The sequence below is a fragment of the Cetorhinus maximus genome, chromosome 21 (assembly GCF_964194155.1).
Source record: "Cetorhinus maximus chromosome 21, sCetMax3.hap1.1, whole genome shotgun sequence".
NCBI classification, from domain to species: domain Eukaryota; kingdom Metazoa; phylum Chordata; class Chondrichthyes; order Lamniformes; family Cetorhinidae; genus Cetorhinus; species Cetorhinus maximus.
In genome coordinates this window covers 12,115,191-12,137,258 of record NC_135899.1, presented here as the reverse complement: position 1 = coordinate 12,137,258, position 22,068 = coordinate 12,115,191, and the positions used below count along the sequence as shown (strand labels likewise).

The 22,068-nt window shown below is 41.7% G+C and overlaps 1 protein-coding gene across 4 annotated transcripts in view; it reads right to left on the bottom strand.

Annotated features, from left to right (window-relative positions):
• The window catches only part of LOC144695683 (protein PRRC2A-like), a 121,105-nt gene that overhangs the window by 66,711 nt on the left and 32,326 nt on the right, over positions 1–22,068 (bottom strand). For all 4 annotated transcript variants that reach the window (XM_078566620.1, XM_078566624.1, XM_078566621.1 and 1 more), the window contains exons 3-10: positions 21,372–21,549; positions 14,077–14,197; positions 11,745–11,817; positions 9,651–9,794; positions 7,334–7,572; positions 5,222–5,307; positions 2,117–2,256; positions 606–696 (exon numbers count right to left, since the gene is read on the bottom strand). In XM_078566620.1, coding sequence (XP_078422746.1) covers positions 606–696; positions 2,117–2,256; positions 5,222–5,307; positions 7,334–7,572; positions 9,651–9,794; positions 11,745–11,817; positions 14,077–14,197; positions 21,372–21,549 — 1,072 coding nt within the window. The remainder of the gene's footprint in view (positions 1–605; positions 697–2,116; positions 2,257–5,221; positions 5,308–7,333; positions 7,573–9,650; positions 9,795–11,744; positions 11,818–14,076; positions 14,198–21,371; positions 21,550–22,068) is intronic.

Here is a 22,068-nt window from a genome sequence, read left to right as displayed (position 1 = left end):
AGCCTTGCAATCACTTGCATCAGGGTAACTAAAACACCACAAAGCATTTATAAATCAGATGGCCAAAACACAAGAATGGTCATTTCCGGCTGGGGAGCAGAACATCGAAACAAAAAGCTGGAATCAGAGAAAGATTGGATAGCAGAGTTGCAGTGGCTTGGGGTGCGGGGGGCATTAAAACTCAACTGAAGGGAAAGGCTTCAGAGTAGAGAAATAGGTAACAGAATGACCCTGAACGCACAATGTAGCGCTTGAAGAACCCAGTAAGCTCGATTAGAGAAAAAAAAATCAAAGAAATGAAGAAAATAGATTGTGTTTGGGAAAACCGTTGGGACTAGTTTACTTGACTCCCTGGACTAATTACCCTCTTATTGCAATGCAATGTAATCAAACTAGGGCCTCTGCAAAGGATTTTTCCAAAGCAAATGTGTGTTATACATATGATTTTATAGGGTTTAGCCATATTAGCACAAGTTCATTAGAAGAGCTTATAAAAAAAAAATTAACTGCAGTATAAAATAATGTAGTGTTAAATAAAACTCACTTTCTCCAAATTCTATGCTTCTTTGTAATCATTAGGGTTGATTAATGCTTCTCACACTCACCAGTTATCAGATTTCCCCTTTTCGGCGTCATCATCATCTTCGTCATCACTGAATTTTAGCTTTTCAGTGTAGTCTATTTCCTCGTGTGCTCCTGGAGAAGAAAAGATGCACATCAACAAAGTGGAACACGCAAATGATCAATGTTAGCCTCAATTTTCAGTTTCATAACTAATTGTCCCTGGTCCAGATCAATAAACAAACTGTTTAAAAGGGAGTTAACTATGCATTTCCCCTTCTGAAAGGAACATAAGAGCAGGGGTAGACCATTCAGCCTCTCGAGCCTGCTCCGCCATTCAAATAGATCATGGCCGATCATCTACCTCAATGCCATTTTCCTGCACTATCCCACAATCCCTTGATGTCATTCCCAAAGACAACCTGTTTTCTTCATTTCTTTAAAATTTCTAGACATTTATTGATCTATGTCTTGAACATCCTCAATGACTGAGCCTCCACAGCCCTCTAGGATAGAGAATTCCAAATATTCACTACATTCTGAATGAAGAAATTCTTCCTCATCTCAGTCCTAAATGGCTTGCCCCTTATTCGGAGACTGTGTCCCTGGTTCTAGATCCAGCCCCCAACCCCACCCTGTCAGGGGAAGCATGCTTTCTGCACCTACCCTGTCTAGCTCCTTAAAAAAAAATTTTAAGTTTCATTGAGATGCAACATAAACTCCCTTTGCTCTGCTCCCACCATCCCAGGAGGTGGAGTTTCTCCAGTTACTACGGCTTAGCAACAGTGTAATCACGAGGTTTTTTCTAGTCCCCAGGCTTCCAATTTCACGACAAATATCATTGCTATTCCACCGTTGCCAGCTCAGGGTAAATTCCGCAGACACCCAAGTGCACTGAAATGGATGGAACAGAGCCATTGTTGCAATAGGCCACACTGCGGCACTTAATCCTTCCGCACCACTGCTGACAGGCTTCAAGAGTTACCAACTAATTTACTTTGTGGCACTGCCTGCTTTACGTTTGCCACACACTAGCAAGTGAGAAACTAATCCAGTATCTGATAAAGTCAAATTTGAAAACACATCCAGCCACTAAAAAGATAGCTGTCGACCAATAAAGATGAAGGTCCCATCCCTAAAACCAATGGGAGGTTGAAGAAAGAAATTAAGTAGCTCTTACGATTAGAAAAAGTATATTATATTTGATTAGACACCAAATAAAGAGTTAAAATTAATAGAACAGAGAATGAGGGGGAGGAAAGGGAGAGGGATAAGTGAGCCAACAGAATGAATGGTTAAAATAGTTCATTTTTAATTAAAATTGTATTTGAAGGACTTTAGTGGTTTATGGTCGATACTGTAATAATAGTGGTTCTCCCAGCACTTTACCACAATTAAACTATGCCACTGTCTGTTTCAGTGTCATGGCCCCTGCGCTTGAAGCTTAAATACTGTTTGGTAGAGGGAGACAGAAGTTCCCACAGATTTGCTGGTAGCTGAAGAATTAAAATGAAGGTTGCAAGAGGGAATTTTCTCCCAGCCCCTGGAGATTTACCAGCCCATCCATCATCAGTCTCGTTTTCAAGCTCATCAAACTCTTTCAAGTCGTCCTGTTTGAGGATGGAGGGTCTTTTCACTGCTTCTGTCATCCGTGTTGGATGTTGAGGAAGTCGAGGTCCTGGAACACGAGGAAACCTATGCAGATATGCAGATGACATGTCTGTTATTTTATACACAGATAAATATGCAAAGTAAAAATCGCCAGATAAATATTAGTTTGATTCAAACCCACAGTAGATGCATTTCAAGATTCTCCCTATACAAGAATTTTGGTTTCTAGTTCTCTTCCCACACTTCGATTGGTGCATGACGCCAGGATACAGTTCCCAAGTACCACAAGCTGGTCGTTCGCTAGCATCTCACTCCTGTCATTTTTTTTCCTCCCCAATTTTAAGTGCTCCATCAGTTGGTCATTGTGCCTGTAGCTGCTAAGATCCCAAAATCTGGAATTCTCCCCCTCCCAAATTTCTCCACTCATCTTGCTTTCAGATCCTACCTCTTTAACCAAGCTTTTGTTCATCTGCCCAGATCGCCCGTTTGTTTAGATGTCAAATTTTGTTTCATAATGCTCCTCTGAACATTTTCCTCCATTAAAGGCACTGTATAGAACCAGAATGGTTACAGCACAGGAGGCCATTCAGCCTGTTGTGTCTGTGCCAGCTGTCTACAATAGCAATTTGGAGATTCCTGCTCCCCTGCCTTTTTCCCAAAGCCCTGTAATGTTTTCCCATTCACAAACTCATCTAATTCTCCATTAAAAGTCTCAAATGAAATTTGTTCCAACCACATTCTCAGACAGATCCTAACCACTTGCTGGATAAAAATGTTCCTTCGTTGACAAAATAATCAACAGCAATCACCTTAAATCAATGCCCTCTGGCCTTTCCACCAATGGAACCAGTTTCTCAACATCTATTCTGTCAAACGCGTCATGATTTTGAACACCTCTATCAAATCTCCTCTCAACCTCCTCTTCTCTAAGGAGAACAGCCCCAGATTCTTCAATTGAAATCCCTGGAAGCATTCCTGTAAATCTTGTTTGCATCCTCTCTAAAGCCTTCCTGGAGTGCAGAGCACAGAATTGAACAGATTACTCCATTTGAGAGCAAACCAGGGTTTTACAAAAGACTAGTTGATGCTGTATAGTCCCTGACTGCGGTTAACAGCAGTGTATGCCATTTAAGCATTTCAGGAACAAAGAGCTGTCCTAGCTCGCAACAGCCCAGGTCCACACTCAACTGTACAGCAAAGTTAGGAACCAGCCTCCAAGGTGATACCTTCCCCATTTAAAGGGTACTTCTCACTATAGCAACTCCAGTCTGCCTACCCGATAGCTGCCAGCAGCATAGCTGCAAGAAACTGAACCAATTACCTTCCTTTGTCTATATGGCTCAATATCTTTCCAAATGTCCACTGAACCACTTATTATGCTTTCTTTACATACGACAACCAGATTTAAATGCTCGAAATGGAAGATGAAGCCTTACAAGCATGGAACCAAGAATTTCAGAGCATAAACAGAGTTAGGCCAAATGGCCAGTTTGTGTTGCAAACTATGCAACTCTACAGTCAAATTAAATCCATGGAAAAAAAAAAATGGTTTTGTGAGAGGGGAGCAGAAGGAGAAAGAACAGGAAAAAAAGTCAATTTTAACCGAACTCGCCAGGCAGGAAATCCAAGCGATTGGCTAGGCCGCTGGACTTACAACGTTTCTCTCTACTGACTTCCAAAGTGAGCAAAAATCTGGTGTCTGTTTTGCACCTGATGGATGGGTGGGTTAGAAAACTAGTGTGTATTTCCCCTGTAAAATATCTGAAATTTAAATGCGTTTTGCCATCTTGTTTGCACATTCCCTTTCCCAATCACTGGTACCTTTTTCTTTAAAGAAAATGTTCTTACCAGCAACAAATGCTGCCCAGAACAATGTTGGTTTATGACTGAAGCTAAATCAGACTTCAAATTTTAAATAAAACACTACAAATTCAATGTTACAGGTTATAAAACAATATGGTAATTAAGAAGTTGGAAAAGGGAAGTCAGTAAAGAACTTAGGAGGCACCTTTCAGGATATCACAAGGACCAATTAAGTACTTTTTGAAGTATAAGCACTGTTGTGTGAGACTCAAGGCAGAGCAAAGTTCCACAAACAGCAATGAAATAAACATCCAATAACTTTTTTTTTTGTGATGGTTGAGGGATAACCTAGACCTAGACACCAAGAGAACTCCTCTGCTCTCTTTGCATAGTGAAATGGATAGTCTTTTACACTTAACTGCTGGAGCAATGCCTTGGTTTAACAATCATCAAACAGTGCAGGACTCCCTCAGTACTGCACTGGTGGCCATTCAAAGCTCAGCTGCCTGTGTCTGAACTCACAACAAGCCCCCTTCACCCATCACCCCCAGTGCTTAGCGATCGACATCGATTCCTGGTTAAGCATCACTTCAGATTTAAAATTCTCATCCTCGTTTTCAAATTCCTCCATCACCTCACCCCTCCCTAATCAAGTCCCCCAGTCCTCCAGGATATCTGCACTCCTTGAATGCTTCGTCATTTGCAATCTAATTTGTTCGACCATGCATTCAGCTGCCTAGGCCCTAAGTTCTGGAATTTCCTTCCTAAACCATTCTGCTTCTTCCCTCCTTTTAAAATGCTCCTTCAAACTACCCCTGACCAACGCTCCCCGTCAATTACATGGGTGTGGGACTGTGGAACAAATTGGGAATGTGACACACAAGCATGTGCAGCAATCTTAAAAGGACTGCAACAAGCAGGCCGTGCACAGCAAACAAATTTGAAGGAACACTGCCTTGGACAAAATTTTTGGTTACCTGTTCCATATCTCCTTCTGTGGGTTGATGCTATTTTTGCTTTATAATGCTTTTGCCTCATAATGCTAATATAATTTTGTATTCACGTAATGTGCTCAAGTCTCTAGATTGGGAGTTGGACCTATAACCTTCTGACTTCAGAGTGCTACCATCGAAACAAGTCTGACACCAGTACATAAAAACACAATTGCAAGGTTTCAATTCCTTAAGTACTAACTTTACCTTCCGTGCACGCAACTACAATCAATCCTTTAATGAGAAAAACTTACTTGCTGGCATCGGGTGGTGGGTATCTGTATGGTCCCTGTGGTCCGTAAGGTGTAGGAAATGGTAAACCACAATATGGGGAATACATCTGAAAACAGTAAAAATACAACAGAGAGGGATCAAGAGGTTAAGCTACTAGATTTTTTTAAAAAAAAACACCCAGGCCAGATAAAAGGCAACCATGATTCTCTCAGTCATTCAAAAGAAAATGTGTTTTTGGATAGTCTTGTCATGACTCAGGTATTTCAAAATGTTACAGCTGCACTTAATTTGAAGTGTAGTTACTGGTATAAAAGGAAACACAGCCATTTTGATGAACAATTTATGAGCTAATTTGTTTCGATGGCTTTGATGGAGGCAGGAATGTAATCCCGGCATCAGAGCCTTCTGCTCTTCTTTGAAAGGCTGTGGCGTTGTTTAATGTTCACCCGAACCACCATAGCATTGCACTTTTCACAAAGCACCACTCCCTCACAAATGCACTAATGTGTCTGTGTTCAATTCCCAAAGCGAGGCTCGAATTTACAGCATTTTGACCCAGAGGCCCATATACTGTGAACTAAATCAAGCCAAGGCACAGGGTGGTTCAAAACTTCAAGGGTTGACAATTGGGACACAGTTAGTGTCACTTTGAAGTGTTTAAGTTTGCTTGGTCACAGGTGATAAAGTACATCAGGTGTACAAAATGCTCACAAATGCCCAATTATTCCTTTGTATGGAATAGTTGGAGCTGACTGCTAGCTAGCTGTCCTGGCATTTTCTGTGGTCTAGTCCCAAACTGAACAAAGAACAGCCAACATACAATATATCCTTCAGCAGAAACTCAGTGTAATCGTTGTGGTATTTTCAACAGGCAAAAATAGTTTAAAAGTTACAGCAAGTTGCAATAACACCCCTCTCCTATTCAAAACCATGGAATTTCTCATTTCCCTCAGTTTTTCCCTCCTACAATCTACAGATTCTTAAATTCAACCTTAGCAACAAACTTCAACTTGATTTATCCATTCTTTTTTCTATTTCTACTCTTTCCAAACTTGGTAGTGTGGTCTTCACCTTTCATCTCTTTAATTGAAAACTAAGATAACGTTTTAGAAGCAAATTTGTCAGTAGAAAAGGCTATATTGGAACTTAATTCACCAGAACTTAAGTGTGAGCTGCCTGCTGCTCCATGGATGTCCTGGTGTGGTGACCCTGCCAATGGGTACGCTTTTTAAACCATTACTTTATCACTTAACTCACCCTTCTTGCTATTGCACAACCCAGGTCATATGCAGCACTGTGGCTTTGAATTGCCACCAAAGGTATTTTTAAAAATAAGCAAACTGACCGACACCCTGATCCCATTAAGGAGCTCCAGTAAGCAATGTGAAGTTAAAGGGCAACTGCAACATTATGTGAGCTTTCCATGATATGCAAGTTAAACAGTGGTGTTACTTACTAAGGCAATTCTGTCACTAAATTTAAACCAGGCCTTAATGCTACAGCCAGAAACAATTCACACTCTAGGAGAAATAAAGCCTTGGTATTAAACAGGGGAATGCATAAAGTAGGGGATACATTATGAAAAGCTGCAGGATAGGTTTATACCCAGTTAGTGAAAATAAATCCCATTAGTTCAAGTGCATGTAGATTAGTTTTCTTATTCGTTCTTGGGATGTGGGCATCGCTGGCTAGGCCAGCATTCATTGCCCATCCCTATTTGCCCTTGTTCAGAGGGCATTTAAAGGTTAGCCACACTGTGGGTCTGGAGTCACATGTAAGCCAGACCAGGTAAGGATTGCCAACTTCCCTCCCCTAAAGGGCTTTAGTGAACCAGATGGTTTTTTTTTTAAAAAAACAATCGGCAATGATTTCATGGTCCTCATCAGACTTTGAATTCCAGATTTTTTATTGGATTCAAATTCCACCATCTGCTGTAGTGGGATTCGAACCTGGTTTCCCACAGCATTACCCTGGGTCTCTGGAATACTAGTCAGTGATAATGCCACTCTGCCACCAACTCCCCATATGCAATAGCATTGTGTGTGAACGACTGGCAACCAACATCTGCAAGTTTTCCTAATGTTCCCTTCCACCCTCCAGTTCTCCTCCCTTCCAAGGTCTCAGTTACTTACAAAAGCCGGCATCATCCCCCTGTATGGTGGAGGGTATGGCTGGGGAACTGCCTGCTGTGGCACACCGACCCCTGGTCTAGGTGGTTGTTCGGCCATCCTCGCAGTCACCTTCTGGTCGGCTGAGGATGCTATAGAGCTTGCTGCTTCTTCTGGGCTTAGCTCTTTGGTTTCCCCCTCGATCAAAGAGCCACCCGGAGCACCCAAGTTCCGCCCACCACCCTCCCTCCAGCTGGTCACATCTGTGGGTGGAAGGAGAATGGTAAAAGCAAAAACATTAACATATGGTACAGAATTTTAGGGAAGCCAACACTTCAAGAGCATGATTCAAAGTGAGCAGATCAAACTGCACAGGTTACATAGTCCTCCTTTAAATTGAACTCCAATACAAGTTATTTTTGTGCGAATAATCTGTCCCTACTCCCGACAGCATTGATTCTTGTCGAATTCTGATCTTAGGGGCACTCGCGCCAAAGCTATCATTCTACATGACAGCCCACCAGCTAGAGTCAGCAGGTGACTGATTTAAGCATAGCACAGACAATTCCCACATGATATGGAGTGGTAACCCTGGCCAGCTCCACCTCCCAGCTCCGGAGGCAATTAAACCAAGAGGTTAGGCAAGTAACCTGAAGCATTTTGTTTCACCACAGTGCCTTTCCTGGCTGGCTTGCAAGGGCAGAAGAACCCAAGAAACTCCTGTTACCTCTTTGCTTTAGAAACTTCCATGCAGTTTGGAACAATATTTTTCTTTTTTAATAAGGCATAAAGGAAACCAACATCAATGAGGGAAAGTTGTCTGAAATTTGAACTTATTTATACTGATCTTATCCCCTGTTATACATATAATTAGAACACCACATCTGTTACCCATCTTGACAGACAAACAGTAATTTCAAGCCTCTCTAATAACACCTTACTTTAAAGATCAGAGTTCTTGCTTTTAAAGCAGTCATGATTCACTTCTGAAAGAAATCCCTGAATGACAAACACCCCCCACCACCCCACCAAAGCCAGAAGGGCTACGGGGCCACCTGACCAGCTTTTTATAAGTGCAAGCTAGTTACGACGTGCCAATCTTATTTTTTTTTCCCCTCTTGCTGTGGTCAAGTAGAGTTCAAATAAAAATGATGCATGAAATTATACAGTCAGCAGCTGTAAAGTGAAAGACACATTAAGTCTTTCCGGCATAGATCTAACCTCAGTTCTGATGAAATTTCTATTCCATAACTTATTTGCTGCCTTGATGTGCTGTACGTTTAATTTCTTTCAGATTTCCAATATTTAAGACTCTTCAAGAACAAACACCACCTTACCAAAAAGACAGGCTAGTTCTGAGAGCACGGCATTACAGTGTCAAATTACCCACCCAATATCGGAGAATATGAAAACCACACATTCAAGGAGAAGGTGGCCCACCAGTACTCTCTCACAATAATTGGGGATGGGGATTAAAAGCAGCATTACCATTGTCACCCACATCCCAAAGGCAAATTAAAAAAACCTTGTTGGGAACTTGTGTGGCAAAAACCTAAATAGCACCTTTATTTTAGAACCTCCTTTCTGCCCCAGTCTGTGTGTAGTTTGACAATCTCAAACAGGATATCCATACAGATACTGCAGTTGTTTGAGCACCACCTGGGAGGAGTATTGTTAGTTTGTCGGAATGGGTGCGTGAAACAAAAAAAAAAATCCACATTCCTGTTCCTCACCAGTAATATAGAAACAGGAGTAGGCCATTCAGTCCCTCATGCCTATTCCATCATTCAATTAGATCTGCATCTTAACAATTTACCCATCTTGATTCTGCAACCCATAATACCCTTAACTAACATCAGTTTTGAAATTTTCAATTGACCCTCAGTGTCTATAGCTTTGGAGGGGGAATGCCTCAGATTTCAGCTGACCTTTACATGAAGTTCTTCCCAACATAATCAGCAAACCTTTCTATAAAGTACAGGTTATATGAATCGTACATGGAGAGGATTGAACTGGACTGTACCGCTCTGTGAAGAACAGCCTGCCAAAACTCAGCTTTAAGGGTCACTCACAAAACAATGGCTACCAGGGCAAGGAACTGGAGGACTCCTAGCAGCTTTGGTTGCTTTTCCAAACCACATCATCTCACACACTATAAGCAATTCAACAAAAGATCCACATCCCTAGAGAAAACTATGCTTTGATTCCACACGACCAACTAGTTTTTAAAAAAAATGTTTGGAGCTCCCCTGTAGTCGCAGCATGAAATCTCACACTTTGGCCATACCTCAAATAAAAAAAAACTACAGCAACTGCAAACCACTAGAGGCAAGAGACTTACTTTGAGGGCGGAGGCTTGGTCCGGGCCCATACGACTGATCTGCAATGTCCCTTTCTCTGCCAACTTTGTCCTGATCTCCAGCCGCTTGCAGGGTTGGAAATTCCTCGCGAGAGAATGGCGACTGTTGGTTTGATCCCTTTCCACCTAAACACAAGAGGATTTCACTAAAAATCATTTCATCCAAAAGCAGTGGAGATCCCCATTTCAGCAGACAAGCATTTAGATAGTCCCTTTCAAGCAGAGAGGTTTCAAAGCATCCCACACAATGATTTCTTTCAGAGAATCTTAGAACGATATAGCACAGGCGGCAGCTATTTGGCTCATCAGGCCTGCTCCGGCTCTTTAGTAGAGACATCCAAACATTCCCACTTGCCCACTCTTCCCCTAGAGTCCTATAATTTTCTTACCCCCCTTCAAGTATTTACCCAACCCCTCTTTGAAAATTACTACTGAATCTACTTCCACCTCCCTTTCAAGCAGCATGTTCCTGTATGACCGATAAATACATCCAAATGCCTTGCTACACTAGCAACTTTCCACAAACAGCATTGATGCAAGCAATTAACCTTTTGCTTTCTACTTGGTTGAGGATTGAATATTACCCAAGATACCAGAAAAACATTTCGCTCTTCAAACAGTGCCAGGGGACCTTCAACCACCCAGGAATAACAAGGTCGTAAACCCTGGCTTGCACATCTTCCGAAGGATGACACCCCAAACAGTATAACAGTCCTTAAGTATGTTGCAGTGTCAGCCAGATTATCCATGCAAGTTCTGATGTAGGGCCTCAACCCACAACCTTCTGAGCCAGGGGAGAATGAGCTGAGTGGACACGTTACAAGTAAAACGACATCAATCTGAGCCAGTGCAAATACCAGTTCCAAATCCCAACCGACTGAAGCAGTGTAAGACAAGGCCTCAAGGTGGTATTTAAGTTTCATCGATCTGAACTAGAGTTAGATGACTTTATTATGAACATGCAATCTCAATGTGGGGGTCAGACCTCAATATTAGATGTGCTAGCAATCTTCAGATTAGACCCAAGATGATTCTTTTAAAATAAGTATGCATAACAACATGGGATCAAACTTTACTAATAGATATTCTTTCTGAACAAGTCTGAAGGAACTATATTTATTTGATTGTGAAAGTAGTTATTTTAAAAAAAAAAGTACCCACCTGTACACCAGGCAACATAGCCACTATAATAAAATCAGCCAATCAGGTCACAACATTGACATCACAATAGTACCTCTGATCAGATAATTTCAGGGTTATTATTTCTAGCTTAAAAGAAATATTAAGGTACACAAATTGGCTTAAACAATCTCAGTTCTTCGATTGGGCAGCACAGTGGCTTTGACTGTTTACCTCTAAGGCCTAGCTTCATAGCCATCTGACAAAATCAGTACTAGTTTTCTACCTTGCTCAAAAGTGGCCAAGGATAATGGGAAAGTGGTACAACAGGAGATGATCTCATGAAACTGATAGACACACGGTATGGGCAGAAAGCAAGAGTTTTGCTCTGCATTTTTCTCTGTTCTGTGCCTGACCTGGGAAGAACCAAACTGGCAAGTGTTCCATTCCCAGTATGTCGTTTGAGAATCCTATGCTCAGAAAACATCCCTTCATCAATCAAAAGGACCTGGTTTAATTACCTCAGTGGAGATTGAAAAGCTCGTCATGATCTGTCTCTCAATTATCCTGACATAAGCTTCAAGTCTTACCCTATTTATAAGTGGGCAAAGGCCCGTCACAGAAAACCTGCCTATGACTCAACAAAAGAAGGTAATGAGGTGAAAATGAAAGTAATTGCCAAAGTGCCCCTCTCAGTGCAGTATATGGATGCGCTTCAATGCCATCAATGTCTGCTGCTATCTCTGAACCAAGGAACTTGGTCGAAATCAGATGTCATTTTACTTCGAACTGGATTATTGAAGTGAAATCTTCAATTCTCAATGAGAAGCACCATCAGTGGAAAACTGAAACATTTAACACTGCATAGATGTACAGCAGACCTGTAGGACTGCCGCCATCACAGTTATGAATCACTCGGCTTATAAGCAGCATTTTGGCAGGTTGATTTAAACTCACCATCTCCTTGTGCACCATGTGTAACACTCGCCTGTGCCCAGGATTTTGCTCCGCTTTGTGCTGAAGGGGTGGCCTGCAATTAATAGAGAAGAAAAAATTATGGCTATTTACTTAACCTCCAACACAATTTTGTTTTTAGCTTTTTTTAAAACAACAATGTAGTTACTCAAATTTCACAAGTATACTTTCAACCTGTGTTGGAGTTGATAAACTGATTACTTGTACTTGTTCACAGGCTGCAGAAACAATTCAGCAGATAGCCAGGGATACAGCCACAAAGTGTTGTAGTGGCAGCAGGGGGTGGGGACACAAAGATGCAGATAGTCTGGGGAATTTTACAGCATAGAGGGAGCCCATTCAGCCCATCCTACCTGTACCAGCTCTTCAACCAATCAGTCCCAACCCACCACTTTTCCTCCTATTCCCCTGCCATTTATTTCTCCTTTTTCAGGAAATATCCAAGTCTGTTTTGAAGGTTCCTATTGAATCTACTGCCAGTGAATTCTAGGTCATCATAACTCACTATAAACAAAATTCTTATCTCCCCCTGACTCTTTTGGCAATTACATTAAATCTGCATGCTCTAGTTATTGATCCTCTTGCTAGTGGAAACAGTTTCTCTATTAACCCTATCGAATCTCCCCTCTGCTCCAAAGAAGCCCAGTTTGTCCAAAATCTCTCATCCCTAGAATCATTCTTGAAAATCTCTGCATTTTCCACAAAGAGAGCACGTGATTTTTAAGAGGCAAGGAGGGGCCAGCGATTGTTGTCTAGGCAAATGCAGAAGTATTTCTATCAGCAATGTTGCACGAGAGACATGAGGTAAAAGACTAGCTAATCTGTTTCCTTTATAAGATTGAAATATCCTAGAATGATAGAAAAGTTACAGCACAGAATATGGCCATTTGGCCCATTGTATCTGTGCTGGCTCTCCAAAGGAGCAATTCACCCAATGCCACCCCCCTGCCTTTGCCCTGTAGCCTTGCAAATTTTTCTTTTCAGATAATGATCTATTTCCCTTTCGAAAGCCGAAATTGATCCCCTTCTCCACCACACTCTTGAGCAGTGCATTCTATATCCTAACCACTCACTACGAAAAAGATTTTTCTCATGGCAGTATTGCTTCTTTTGCCAATTACCTTAAATCTGTGCCCTCTTGTTCTTGATCCTTCCACCAATGGACACTGGTTCTCCCCATCTACTCTGACCAGACCCCTTATTTTGAATACATCAAATCTCCCCTCAACCTCCAAAGAGAACAGCCCGTCTCTCCAATCTTTCTATGTGACTGGTTCCAGGGATGAGGAACTTCATTCTCGTGAATGTTTTCTGGATTCAATCTAATACTTCACATCCTTCCTAAAGAATGGCCCCCAGAACTGGATGCAATATTCCAGTTGAGGTCTAACCACTGTTTTATACAGGTTTAACATAACGTCCTTGCTTTTGTACTCTATGCCCCCATTTCTAAAGCCCAGGATCCCGTAAGCTTTATTAACCACTCTCTCAACCTCTCCTGCCACCATCAATAATTTATGCACATATACACCCAGCCACTGCTCCTGCACCCACTTCAGAATTGTACCCTTCATTTTAAATTGTCTCTCTGCGCCATTTCACCCCACATCAATAGCATTACCCTCATCAAACCTCTCTGTAACCTCATCAAAAAACTCTAGCTAGTCAGCTAAACACGATTTGCCCTTAACAAATCCACGCTGCCTTAATTAGTCAACATTTTCCCAAGTAACTATTAATTTTGTCCTGAATTCGCGTTTCTAACATCGGTGCTTCCCCACCACCGAGGTTAAACAGACTGGGCTGTAGTTACTGGCCCTATCTTTACATTCCTTTTTTGATCAAGGGTGTAACATTTGCAAATTCTCTAGTTCCCTGGCACCACCCTCAAGTCTAAGGAAGATATGGCCAGCACCTCCGCAATTTCCAGCCTCACTTCCCTCAGTACGCTTGAATGCATCTCAGTTGGCCCTGATGCCAAATATTGGCCAGAAATTCCTACGGACCTCTGACCACTCAGAGGCAGAAAAAGCCTCATTTCAGTATCTCATCCAGAGAATGCCACCCCCTTCACACACCAGTGTGTCAGTCTAGGCTAGGCTCAAATCCTGGTTAAGGGTTTGAACGCACAATCACATGATCTACAAGTCGAGACAACCTCATCATTTTGTTGAGGGGGGGGCGGGAAAGAGACCATCTATACTTTATTAACCAGAAACAGTAAACTAAATATGTTGTTGGCACATGTCAACACCAGCCATGAACCAATGCTAGATGCCCACACAAGCAAACTTGAACCACATGCAATACCTACCTCCTGTGGAGCGGCTACCACTGCTGTTGCTGCTGCTGGACGTTTCGGCTGACTGGAGCCAGACGTCTGTGAAGCCGGCGGCAGCTGCGATTCCGGCTGCTGAGCTGTTGATGCATCGGTACTGAAAACAACAAAGAACAACCTGGAAATGCTGAACACAAGTTTTTACCCACTTTATCACTCAAAATTATACCGGAAGGAGAGAAAGAATACACACTATTAAAAGGAGTACCCAAGGCTAGTATAGCTAGCTGCCAAGAATGAAGAATGGAAAAGATGCCACTCAAACAAGTTGTTAGCACTGGACACTGCGATCCAGACCATGGCACCAATGGCTAAGGAACTGCACAGGATGGAATATAAGAGTAGAAATGCAGTCGTTAGAGGGGATTCCATAGTTGGGTGGGTGGGCGGTTGTGTGGAAAGAAAGACATTTCTGCAACCTTCATTGCGAGTACCGCATGGTAAGTAGCCTCTCTGTTGCCAGGGTAAAGGGTATCACAGACAGGGCAGAATATTCAGGGAGAAAAGGGAATAAGCCAGAAGTTCTGGTACATGTCAGTACCAACGACTGAGACAGCATGTACTGGAGGTCCGACAGTTAAGTTTTCAGGAGCTAGGGAGGAAGTTAAAAAGTAGGGTCTCCAAGGTAGAAATCTCTGGATTAGTTTAGTCCCAGTATCGGGCTGACTAGACTGGCGAGACTAGAAAGAAAGGGGGGATCAATGCATGGCTTCAAGCATGGTGCAGGAGAGAGGGCTTCAGATTCTTGAGACATTGGGATCAGTTCAGGGGCAGTTTGCACCTCAACAGGAGTGGGGCCAATGTCCTTGCAGGGTAGTTCACTAGTGTGCAACTTTAATTATTGAGGGGATGGGTACCAGCATACAGGAGAGGGGAATAAGGTACTTAAAAAGGAGAGTGTGTTGGATAGTGCTAGCAAAGGAAGTAGTATTACATTTGGTAGAAGCAGACTAAGAACAACTAAGGGATACAAAAACAGAGTTAGAATGCAGGTATATAAAGGCAGAACATGGTGAATTAATCTGACACTGTAGCGCTGGAAAGAGAATGCCACAAGGAGCAAAGACAGAATCCATTTGGTTAGAGTTGAGAAGCAAGAAAGGTATGATCACATTACTGGAGCTATTCCATGGACCTCCAAATAATGAGACAGATAGGGGAAGAAGTCTGCAGGGAAATCAGAAATGGGCAATAATTACAAAGTGGTGATATTGGTGAATTTAATTACCCAAATATCAATTGGGATAATGTTAGAGTAAAGAAAAAAGGAGGAAGAGGAATTTATGAAATATGTTCATCAGAACTTCCTTGACCAATATGTTTTCAGTCCAACTTGAGGAGAAGCATTTCTGGACCTGGTGCTGACGAATGAGGTGGGTCAAGTGAACCAAGTGTCTGTGAGGGAATACTTGGGCAGGAGTGATCAAATGAAGTATAAGGTTTAGACTAGCAATGGAGAAGGAAAAATCCAAAGTAGAACATCTAAATTGGAAGAGGGATAACTTCAATGGGATGAAAATGGATCTAGCTAGGGGAAAACGGAACCAAAAATTGATAGGAAAACAAACAACGTGATCCTTAAAGGACAGGATTTTTCAGCAAGAGGCTAAGTACATTCCAATAAGGCCAAAAAAAAAAAGGTTGGGGAACTAAAGCCAAGGCTCCTTGGGTAACAAGGGAGATAGGGAATATTGTGATGCACGACAGGTGAATTCTTCAAGCAGGAGCCAAGTCAAATTCTATAATTAGGGGGGAAATGAGGAGGAAAATGAAATAGGCAGAGAGAGAATATCGTAATAGAATGGCAGCCCTTCTCTTGGGTCACCTTCACTTCAAAAGTCAAACATATTCATCATCTGCAGTGTTTGGTAGGGTTTCAGTGGGCATGAAGCTACCTGCTAAGACTGACCTGCACCCAGAGATTCTGCTGCAAAGAGGACAGGATACTACAGACGATGAGTTTGGACTTTGGATTTTGCCTGCTTGCATTTTCTCCGAGAACAAGCTTGCTTTTGAGGCTACACCATATTTTTACTTGGTTTCTCCAGGTTCAGTGATCCTGAGCAACTTTCTCCCAGGGCTCAAAGTCGATATCAAAACTGCTCTAAGTGAAGCCTTTAGAACATCCTTGTAGCACTTCCTTTGACTACCATGACAGTGTATCCCAGACTCAAGCTCTCCATAGAAGATTTGTTTTCGTAAGCTGGTGTCAGGCATTCTGGCTACATGACCAGCCCAACTCAGTTGCAACTGTCTCAATATAGCATGGATGCTTGGCATGCCAGCTCAGGTAAGAACCTAGTTATATTGATTGTATTTTATCCTGCCACCTGATCTTCAGAAGCTTCCAAAGGCAGCCAAGTCTCGCATGCGTAGAGCAGAGTGGACAGGGCTATTCTCTATAGACTTTTCAGTTTGGTAGGCAGACTTACTCCTCTTCATTCCCAGATTGATGTTTGAAGTCTGTCGAAGGCTACACTTGCTTTGGCAATTCTTGCATGTGTCTCATTGCCAATATAGACAGTTTCAGAGTGTGTGCTGCCAAGATAAGTGAACTTATCCACTGCTGACAGGTTCTGGTCATGGGCTAAAACCCTGCGGCTTGGGATAGGGTTTTTCTGGAGCGGGCTGGTACATTACTTCACTTTTCTTTGTGCTGATCATAAGAACGAAGTTGTTATGATGTGTTGGAGAACACGTCCATGCTACATCACATGTACCACTCTAAAGTACACTGTCATCAGCAAACAGGAGGTCGCAAAGTTTCCTTGGAGAATGCGAGACTTGGCTGCCTTTGGAAGCTTCTGAAGATCAGGTGGCAGGATAAAATACAATCAATATATCTAGGTTTCCTTGGAAACCTAGATCTTTGCCTGGAGTCATTTCAGGTTGAACAGTTACCTGTCCATGAGATATTTGATTTTGATGCCAGGATCACCATCATGGAAGGCACTGAAGCTGATGGTACTCAGGCTAGGGGCAGGGGGGGGAAACAGATTTAAGTTTTTGGGCAAAAGATGTTTGGGGGCGGGGGGGAGGGAAGAGAGAAGAGACAGGAGTAGCGATGCAACAAAGAACATTTTTTAAAAACTCAGCAAGTGGCAATGTCTTGGAAATTGCTGCCTATGAGAATGGTGGAGGTGGAGAAATGAATAATTTGAAAAGGAAATTGGATGAGCACTTGAAGGAAATAAACTTGCAGGGTTACATGGTAGAGCAGGGGAAATGGGACTGATTGGATTGTTCTACCTGGAGCCATCATGGACTCAATGGGCTGAGTAACTTCTTCTGTATTGTCATGAGTCTATGAGGCTAGTCCATTACTAGCAAGGCAATGCCAAGTTTGGGGCTTAAGAGCCTTGTTGTAGGTAATGACAACTTGGGAGAGCTCGAGTGAGGCCTTAAAAAAAATCAATTCAGTTTGAAGGGACTCAATTTCAAAAGGAGGGTGCAGGGAGGAGAGTGTGAATAAGCCCTGTGACCCCCATATTACCGTTAAAACAGAAAGAGGACTGACAATAGAAAACAGTTGGTGAAAACATTTTAAATATAAAACAAGCATCTTTCTTCAGACTCCATCAATTCCAAAAAAAAGACTGAATTCAGTTATGCCACCGATTCATATATGAAGAAACCAGAAAACCTCAGCAGCTGCAGCAGTGAGAGAAGATTAAACTATTGCATTCACAGCTGCAATTTTATGTCCACATCTGCTTGTGCTAGCACTTCCCCCATGAGCAAAGCCAGTGCTACAGGTTTTGCAGTAAAAATAAATTGAACTGCACAAATCAGCCATGAACTATGGATTATGGGGCACACAAAAAGAGAAAAACACAGCCCTGAATGGAAAGCTAATAAATATTTAGCACAGGCTACATGAGGTGATTTTTGCCTGCCCTTTTCACCAATAGGATGCTCTGATACAAACAGAATGCTCAAAATTGGTTGATAAACTTTAGGCTAATTAGCCCAATTATGCATAAAGGAAAAGTAGTGAGGTAACAGAACTTCCAATCTTCTCAGCCTACACCTGAAAACGGATTGAGTACAGATATAAGTACATACATAAGGCATGCAGCACACAAACAGGACTCCAGCACTCCATTCCAGCCTCCGCCATCTTTCTCCATCTAAATGTATCATTGCAAGCCTCTATTCTCTTCTCCTTTATATGCTTGTCTAGTTTCCTCTTAAACGCATCTACACTATTTCCTTCAGACACTACCATGATAGTCAGTTCCACAATTTGACCACACTTTGTAAAAAAGTTTCTTCCGAATTCCCAATTGGATTTCTTGGTGACTATCTTGTATTGATAGCCTCTAGTTATACTCTTCCCACCATGAAGAAACATTTTTTCTGTATCCACTCTTTCAAAACCTTTCATAATTTTAAAGATCTTTATTAGGTCACCCCCCTCAGCCTTCTTTTTTCCAAGAATAAAGAAACCCGGCCAATCACTCCTTCCTCATATGCATACCCACACATTTCTGGTAGCATCATTGCAAATCTTCTCTGCGCCCTCTCCATTGTCTCTATATCCTTTGTATAATATGGTGACCAGAACTGTATGCAGTACTCCAAGTGTGGTCTAACCATAGTTCAACATAGAATTGAAAAGTAGGGAATTTGAGCAAACCTATCCCCTTTAGAAATGAAGCCTATTGTTTTTTTATATTTATATATATATATATATATATATATATATATATATATAGCCTTGCTAACTGGTGGTGCAACATTTCATGATTGGTCAACCTAGACTTGCACCTTCCAAATAATAAGTGACCTCTCATGCTTCCTACCAAAACACACCTCACACTTACATGTGTTGAACTTCATTTGCCAATTATTTGCCCATTCTGCAAGTTTATTCATGCCTTCCTGTAATTTGTTGCAGGCCTCCTCATATTTGACTACCCCTCGCAGTTTGGTATCATTTTCAAATTCAGAAATTGTACTTGTAATTCTGAAGTCTACATAGTTAAATGTAAATTGTTAACAGCAGTGGGTCCTGACAATGGTCCTCGTGGAAAACCACTTCCCAGCTTCTGCCACTCTGGATAACTACTTTTTACTCCCGCCAACTATCAGTCCATTCTGCTACCTGTCCCTTGACATTCTCTAACCTTATTCACTGGTCTATTATGGGGCACCTTATTGAAGGCCTTGTGGAAATCTATTACATCAGGCGCAACTGGGTGTAATTCAATTCTGGCTGCAACAGAAACACTGGACCTTATTTTAAAGAGCGTTACAAAGTTTTTATTTAAAAATAAAACACTATTTCCTTTCTATTGCTCCATTTGCTAGCATGTCAGACCAAAGGGAGTAGAGAGGGCAAACGGTATAAAAAGTGAGGCCTGTGGCCTCTGTTTTGGGTACACTGCAACAATGAGCAGCAAATCTCAACATACTGGGAGGATTTGCTGTCTATGGACAACAGGTAACCCAAATTGCTTTCCCTATTAGTGCACAATTGTTTTGAACACCAGTAGGGACTCTTGTTTGCAAATGTGTTTTTTTCCCCCCGAAGATGACAACAGGCATTTTCCACCGAGAAAATTAGATTATTGACTTGAATAAAATTTTAAAGAGCTGCAAGGAGCAAATGGCCACATCACATGTAATACTATTTCATCCTTAAATCCCTACTAGAATTCCAGAGCAGCGAGAAAAAGATCTGAACAGATACTTGCCAATCCATGCTGACGTACAGAAATCTGCTCTGAGAAAGTGGCTGAAGCTGCCCAAGTAGACTTCTGGAATGCCCTCAATATTCTGAGTTGGGGGGGTGGGGGCGGGGGCGGGCGGCAGGGGTGTAGTGAGGGTTTAAGTACAACTGGAATTTTAGTTCAATTAAAAAAAAGTGGTAAAGCAGAAACTTGCAAATGAACAGTACTGTTACTTTTAAGTAGCATCCTAGATTAGGTAGCAGCTCACAGGATCAGCAGAATTTGGTCTGATAGGATTTGATACTCAGAATTTGCACCTTTATATTGCTTCATGTAGTACACGTCAGGAGCATGACATGTGTACCGCTGATGGCATACTGCTAACATAAAACTATAAGAGAACTCGAAAAGTCTTAACTTGGGAATTAAACACGAGCAATTAAAGAACGGTACTGACAGCTATTAAGGGGCAACAATTTCTCAAGTGTTAATTTTAAATGGATGTGTTGAGTACATTAACAGGTTTTTTTGCTATTTTAATGGATCTGTTCAAAATATGTGGATTACTGACTGCAAAAATAGTGCAGAGAAAAATATTACTGGAACATTTAAAGCAAACTGTTACAATAGCACAGAGGAATTTCTAAGTACCAAGTGAATTCTTATTTAAAAAGATCATAATTATGGACGAGGAAGGCAATGCAGCCCGGCTAAGCTCATCCATCCAGAACGGACGCAAAAGTTTCCCATTGCAGCATTCATTAGTCTTTTTTTTAAAAAAGTGATTCCAGGGTTTTTTCACCTCCAAAGCTTTCTCCAGGAGCCCATTTCATATGCTAATTACTGTTGGAGAGTCTTTGCACGCTGTCTGTCCCAAATTTGCTATTCGCAAGTTTAAACAGAATTGAAATTGAATTTAACAAATCTCACTCTGGGTCTTGACAACTGCTCATTTTAAAACGAGAAATCAGGACTAATTAGAAACATAAGCAGAAACAGAGAGATAAAGGCTCATGAAAATGAATGGGCTGAGGGAAAATGTAAAGATGAAACAGGTTTTAAGTCAAAAATATCTAGACTTGAAATACATGCAACTGAAGCCTTCAACATTATGAAGAGAACTAATGCATGCAAATCATTCACTATGTCAAAGGGATCATGTATTAGGAAACCCAAATTAAAAATTAATAAGCCAGGAGCATGTGTGACAACAAATGGATTCCCCAAAACTAATCGCTCAGAGGAGAAAGTAAACCAGAGAGGCCACTGAAATAGACAGTACATTACAGACAATTAGATACCTTTAGGCAGAGAGAAGGAAATGAGAGATATGGTGATAAGATTGAGAGTAGGCTTGATCAAATAAAGATAGCCTCTTTTCCTGTTCCATCATCTGCTCCCATCCTTGGTCACTGTCTGCACAAAAGGTGATAGCTGATGGCAAGATTCCAACATAATTTGAAGACTTAGAAAGTACCGGAAACTGTGGCTACAGAATGTCAACAAAAGTGCATTATTAGCGTCACGAAAACAAGAACACAGCACAGCCTCCAGCCCCCGAGGTTCAAGGGCCACGCACGCAGTCAATACACTTACCTCTTTTGGTCTTGCGATTCTTGCTTGCTTGCCCATCCTGTTCCGTCTTTTGGTACTAAAGAAATATTGGGGTCATTGCCTTTATTTTCCGCTTTTAAACTTGGCAAATTTGCAGGGGGTGGCATGCGCCGAGCTGCGGCAACTTTACCGAGACTCTGCAATCCATGACGTGTGGTGACTGGCAAATAGGAGAGAAAAAGAGAGAAAATGTAAGCAATCTCATAGCTGCCATGCAGAGGAATTATTGCAGTGGAAATAGAGAGAGAACATACAATTGCTCTGGGAAAATGAAAATTACTACAAAAGTTCAGGCCTGCATAGAATGCTAATCTACACGAATAGGCTCCAGCTTGAACTACTAAACACAGCCGTGCCATATGGGCTCCACCTTTACTCAACTGGTTAATCGCAAGTACATCCAAACAAAAAAAATGTGGTAGTCTGACCGATGGCATTCCTTTTAAAATGGGAATTACAAAGAACTCAAAATCCTTTTGCTTCCTTATTAATTTCAAAAATACTCAGTTATTTCCCCTGTTGTCTTAGTAACAGATGCTACTGGGTTTAAGTTATCTAATCTCAGCATTCTGAGTTAGCTGGCTGCTTTAAAAGCAACCTTCTCTAGGATTTCCAATTTGGATCCGAATCCAATGACTCCTATACAGACTCAAGAATAGGGGAAGTGGTGGTGTAGTGG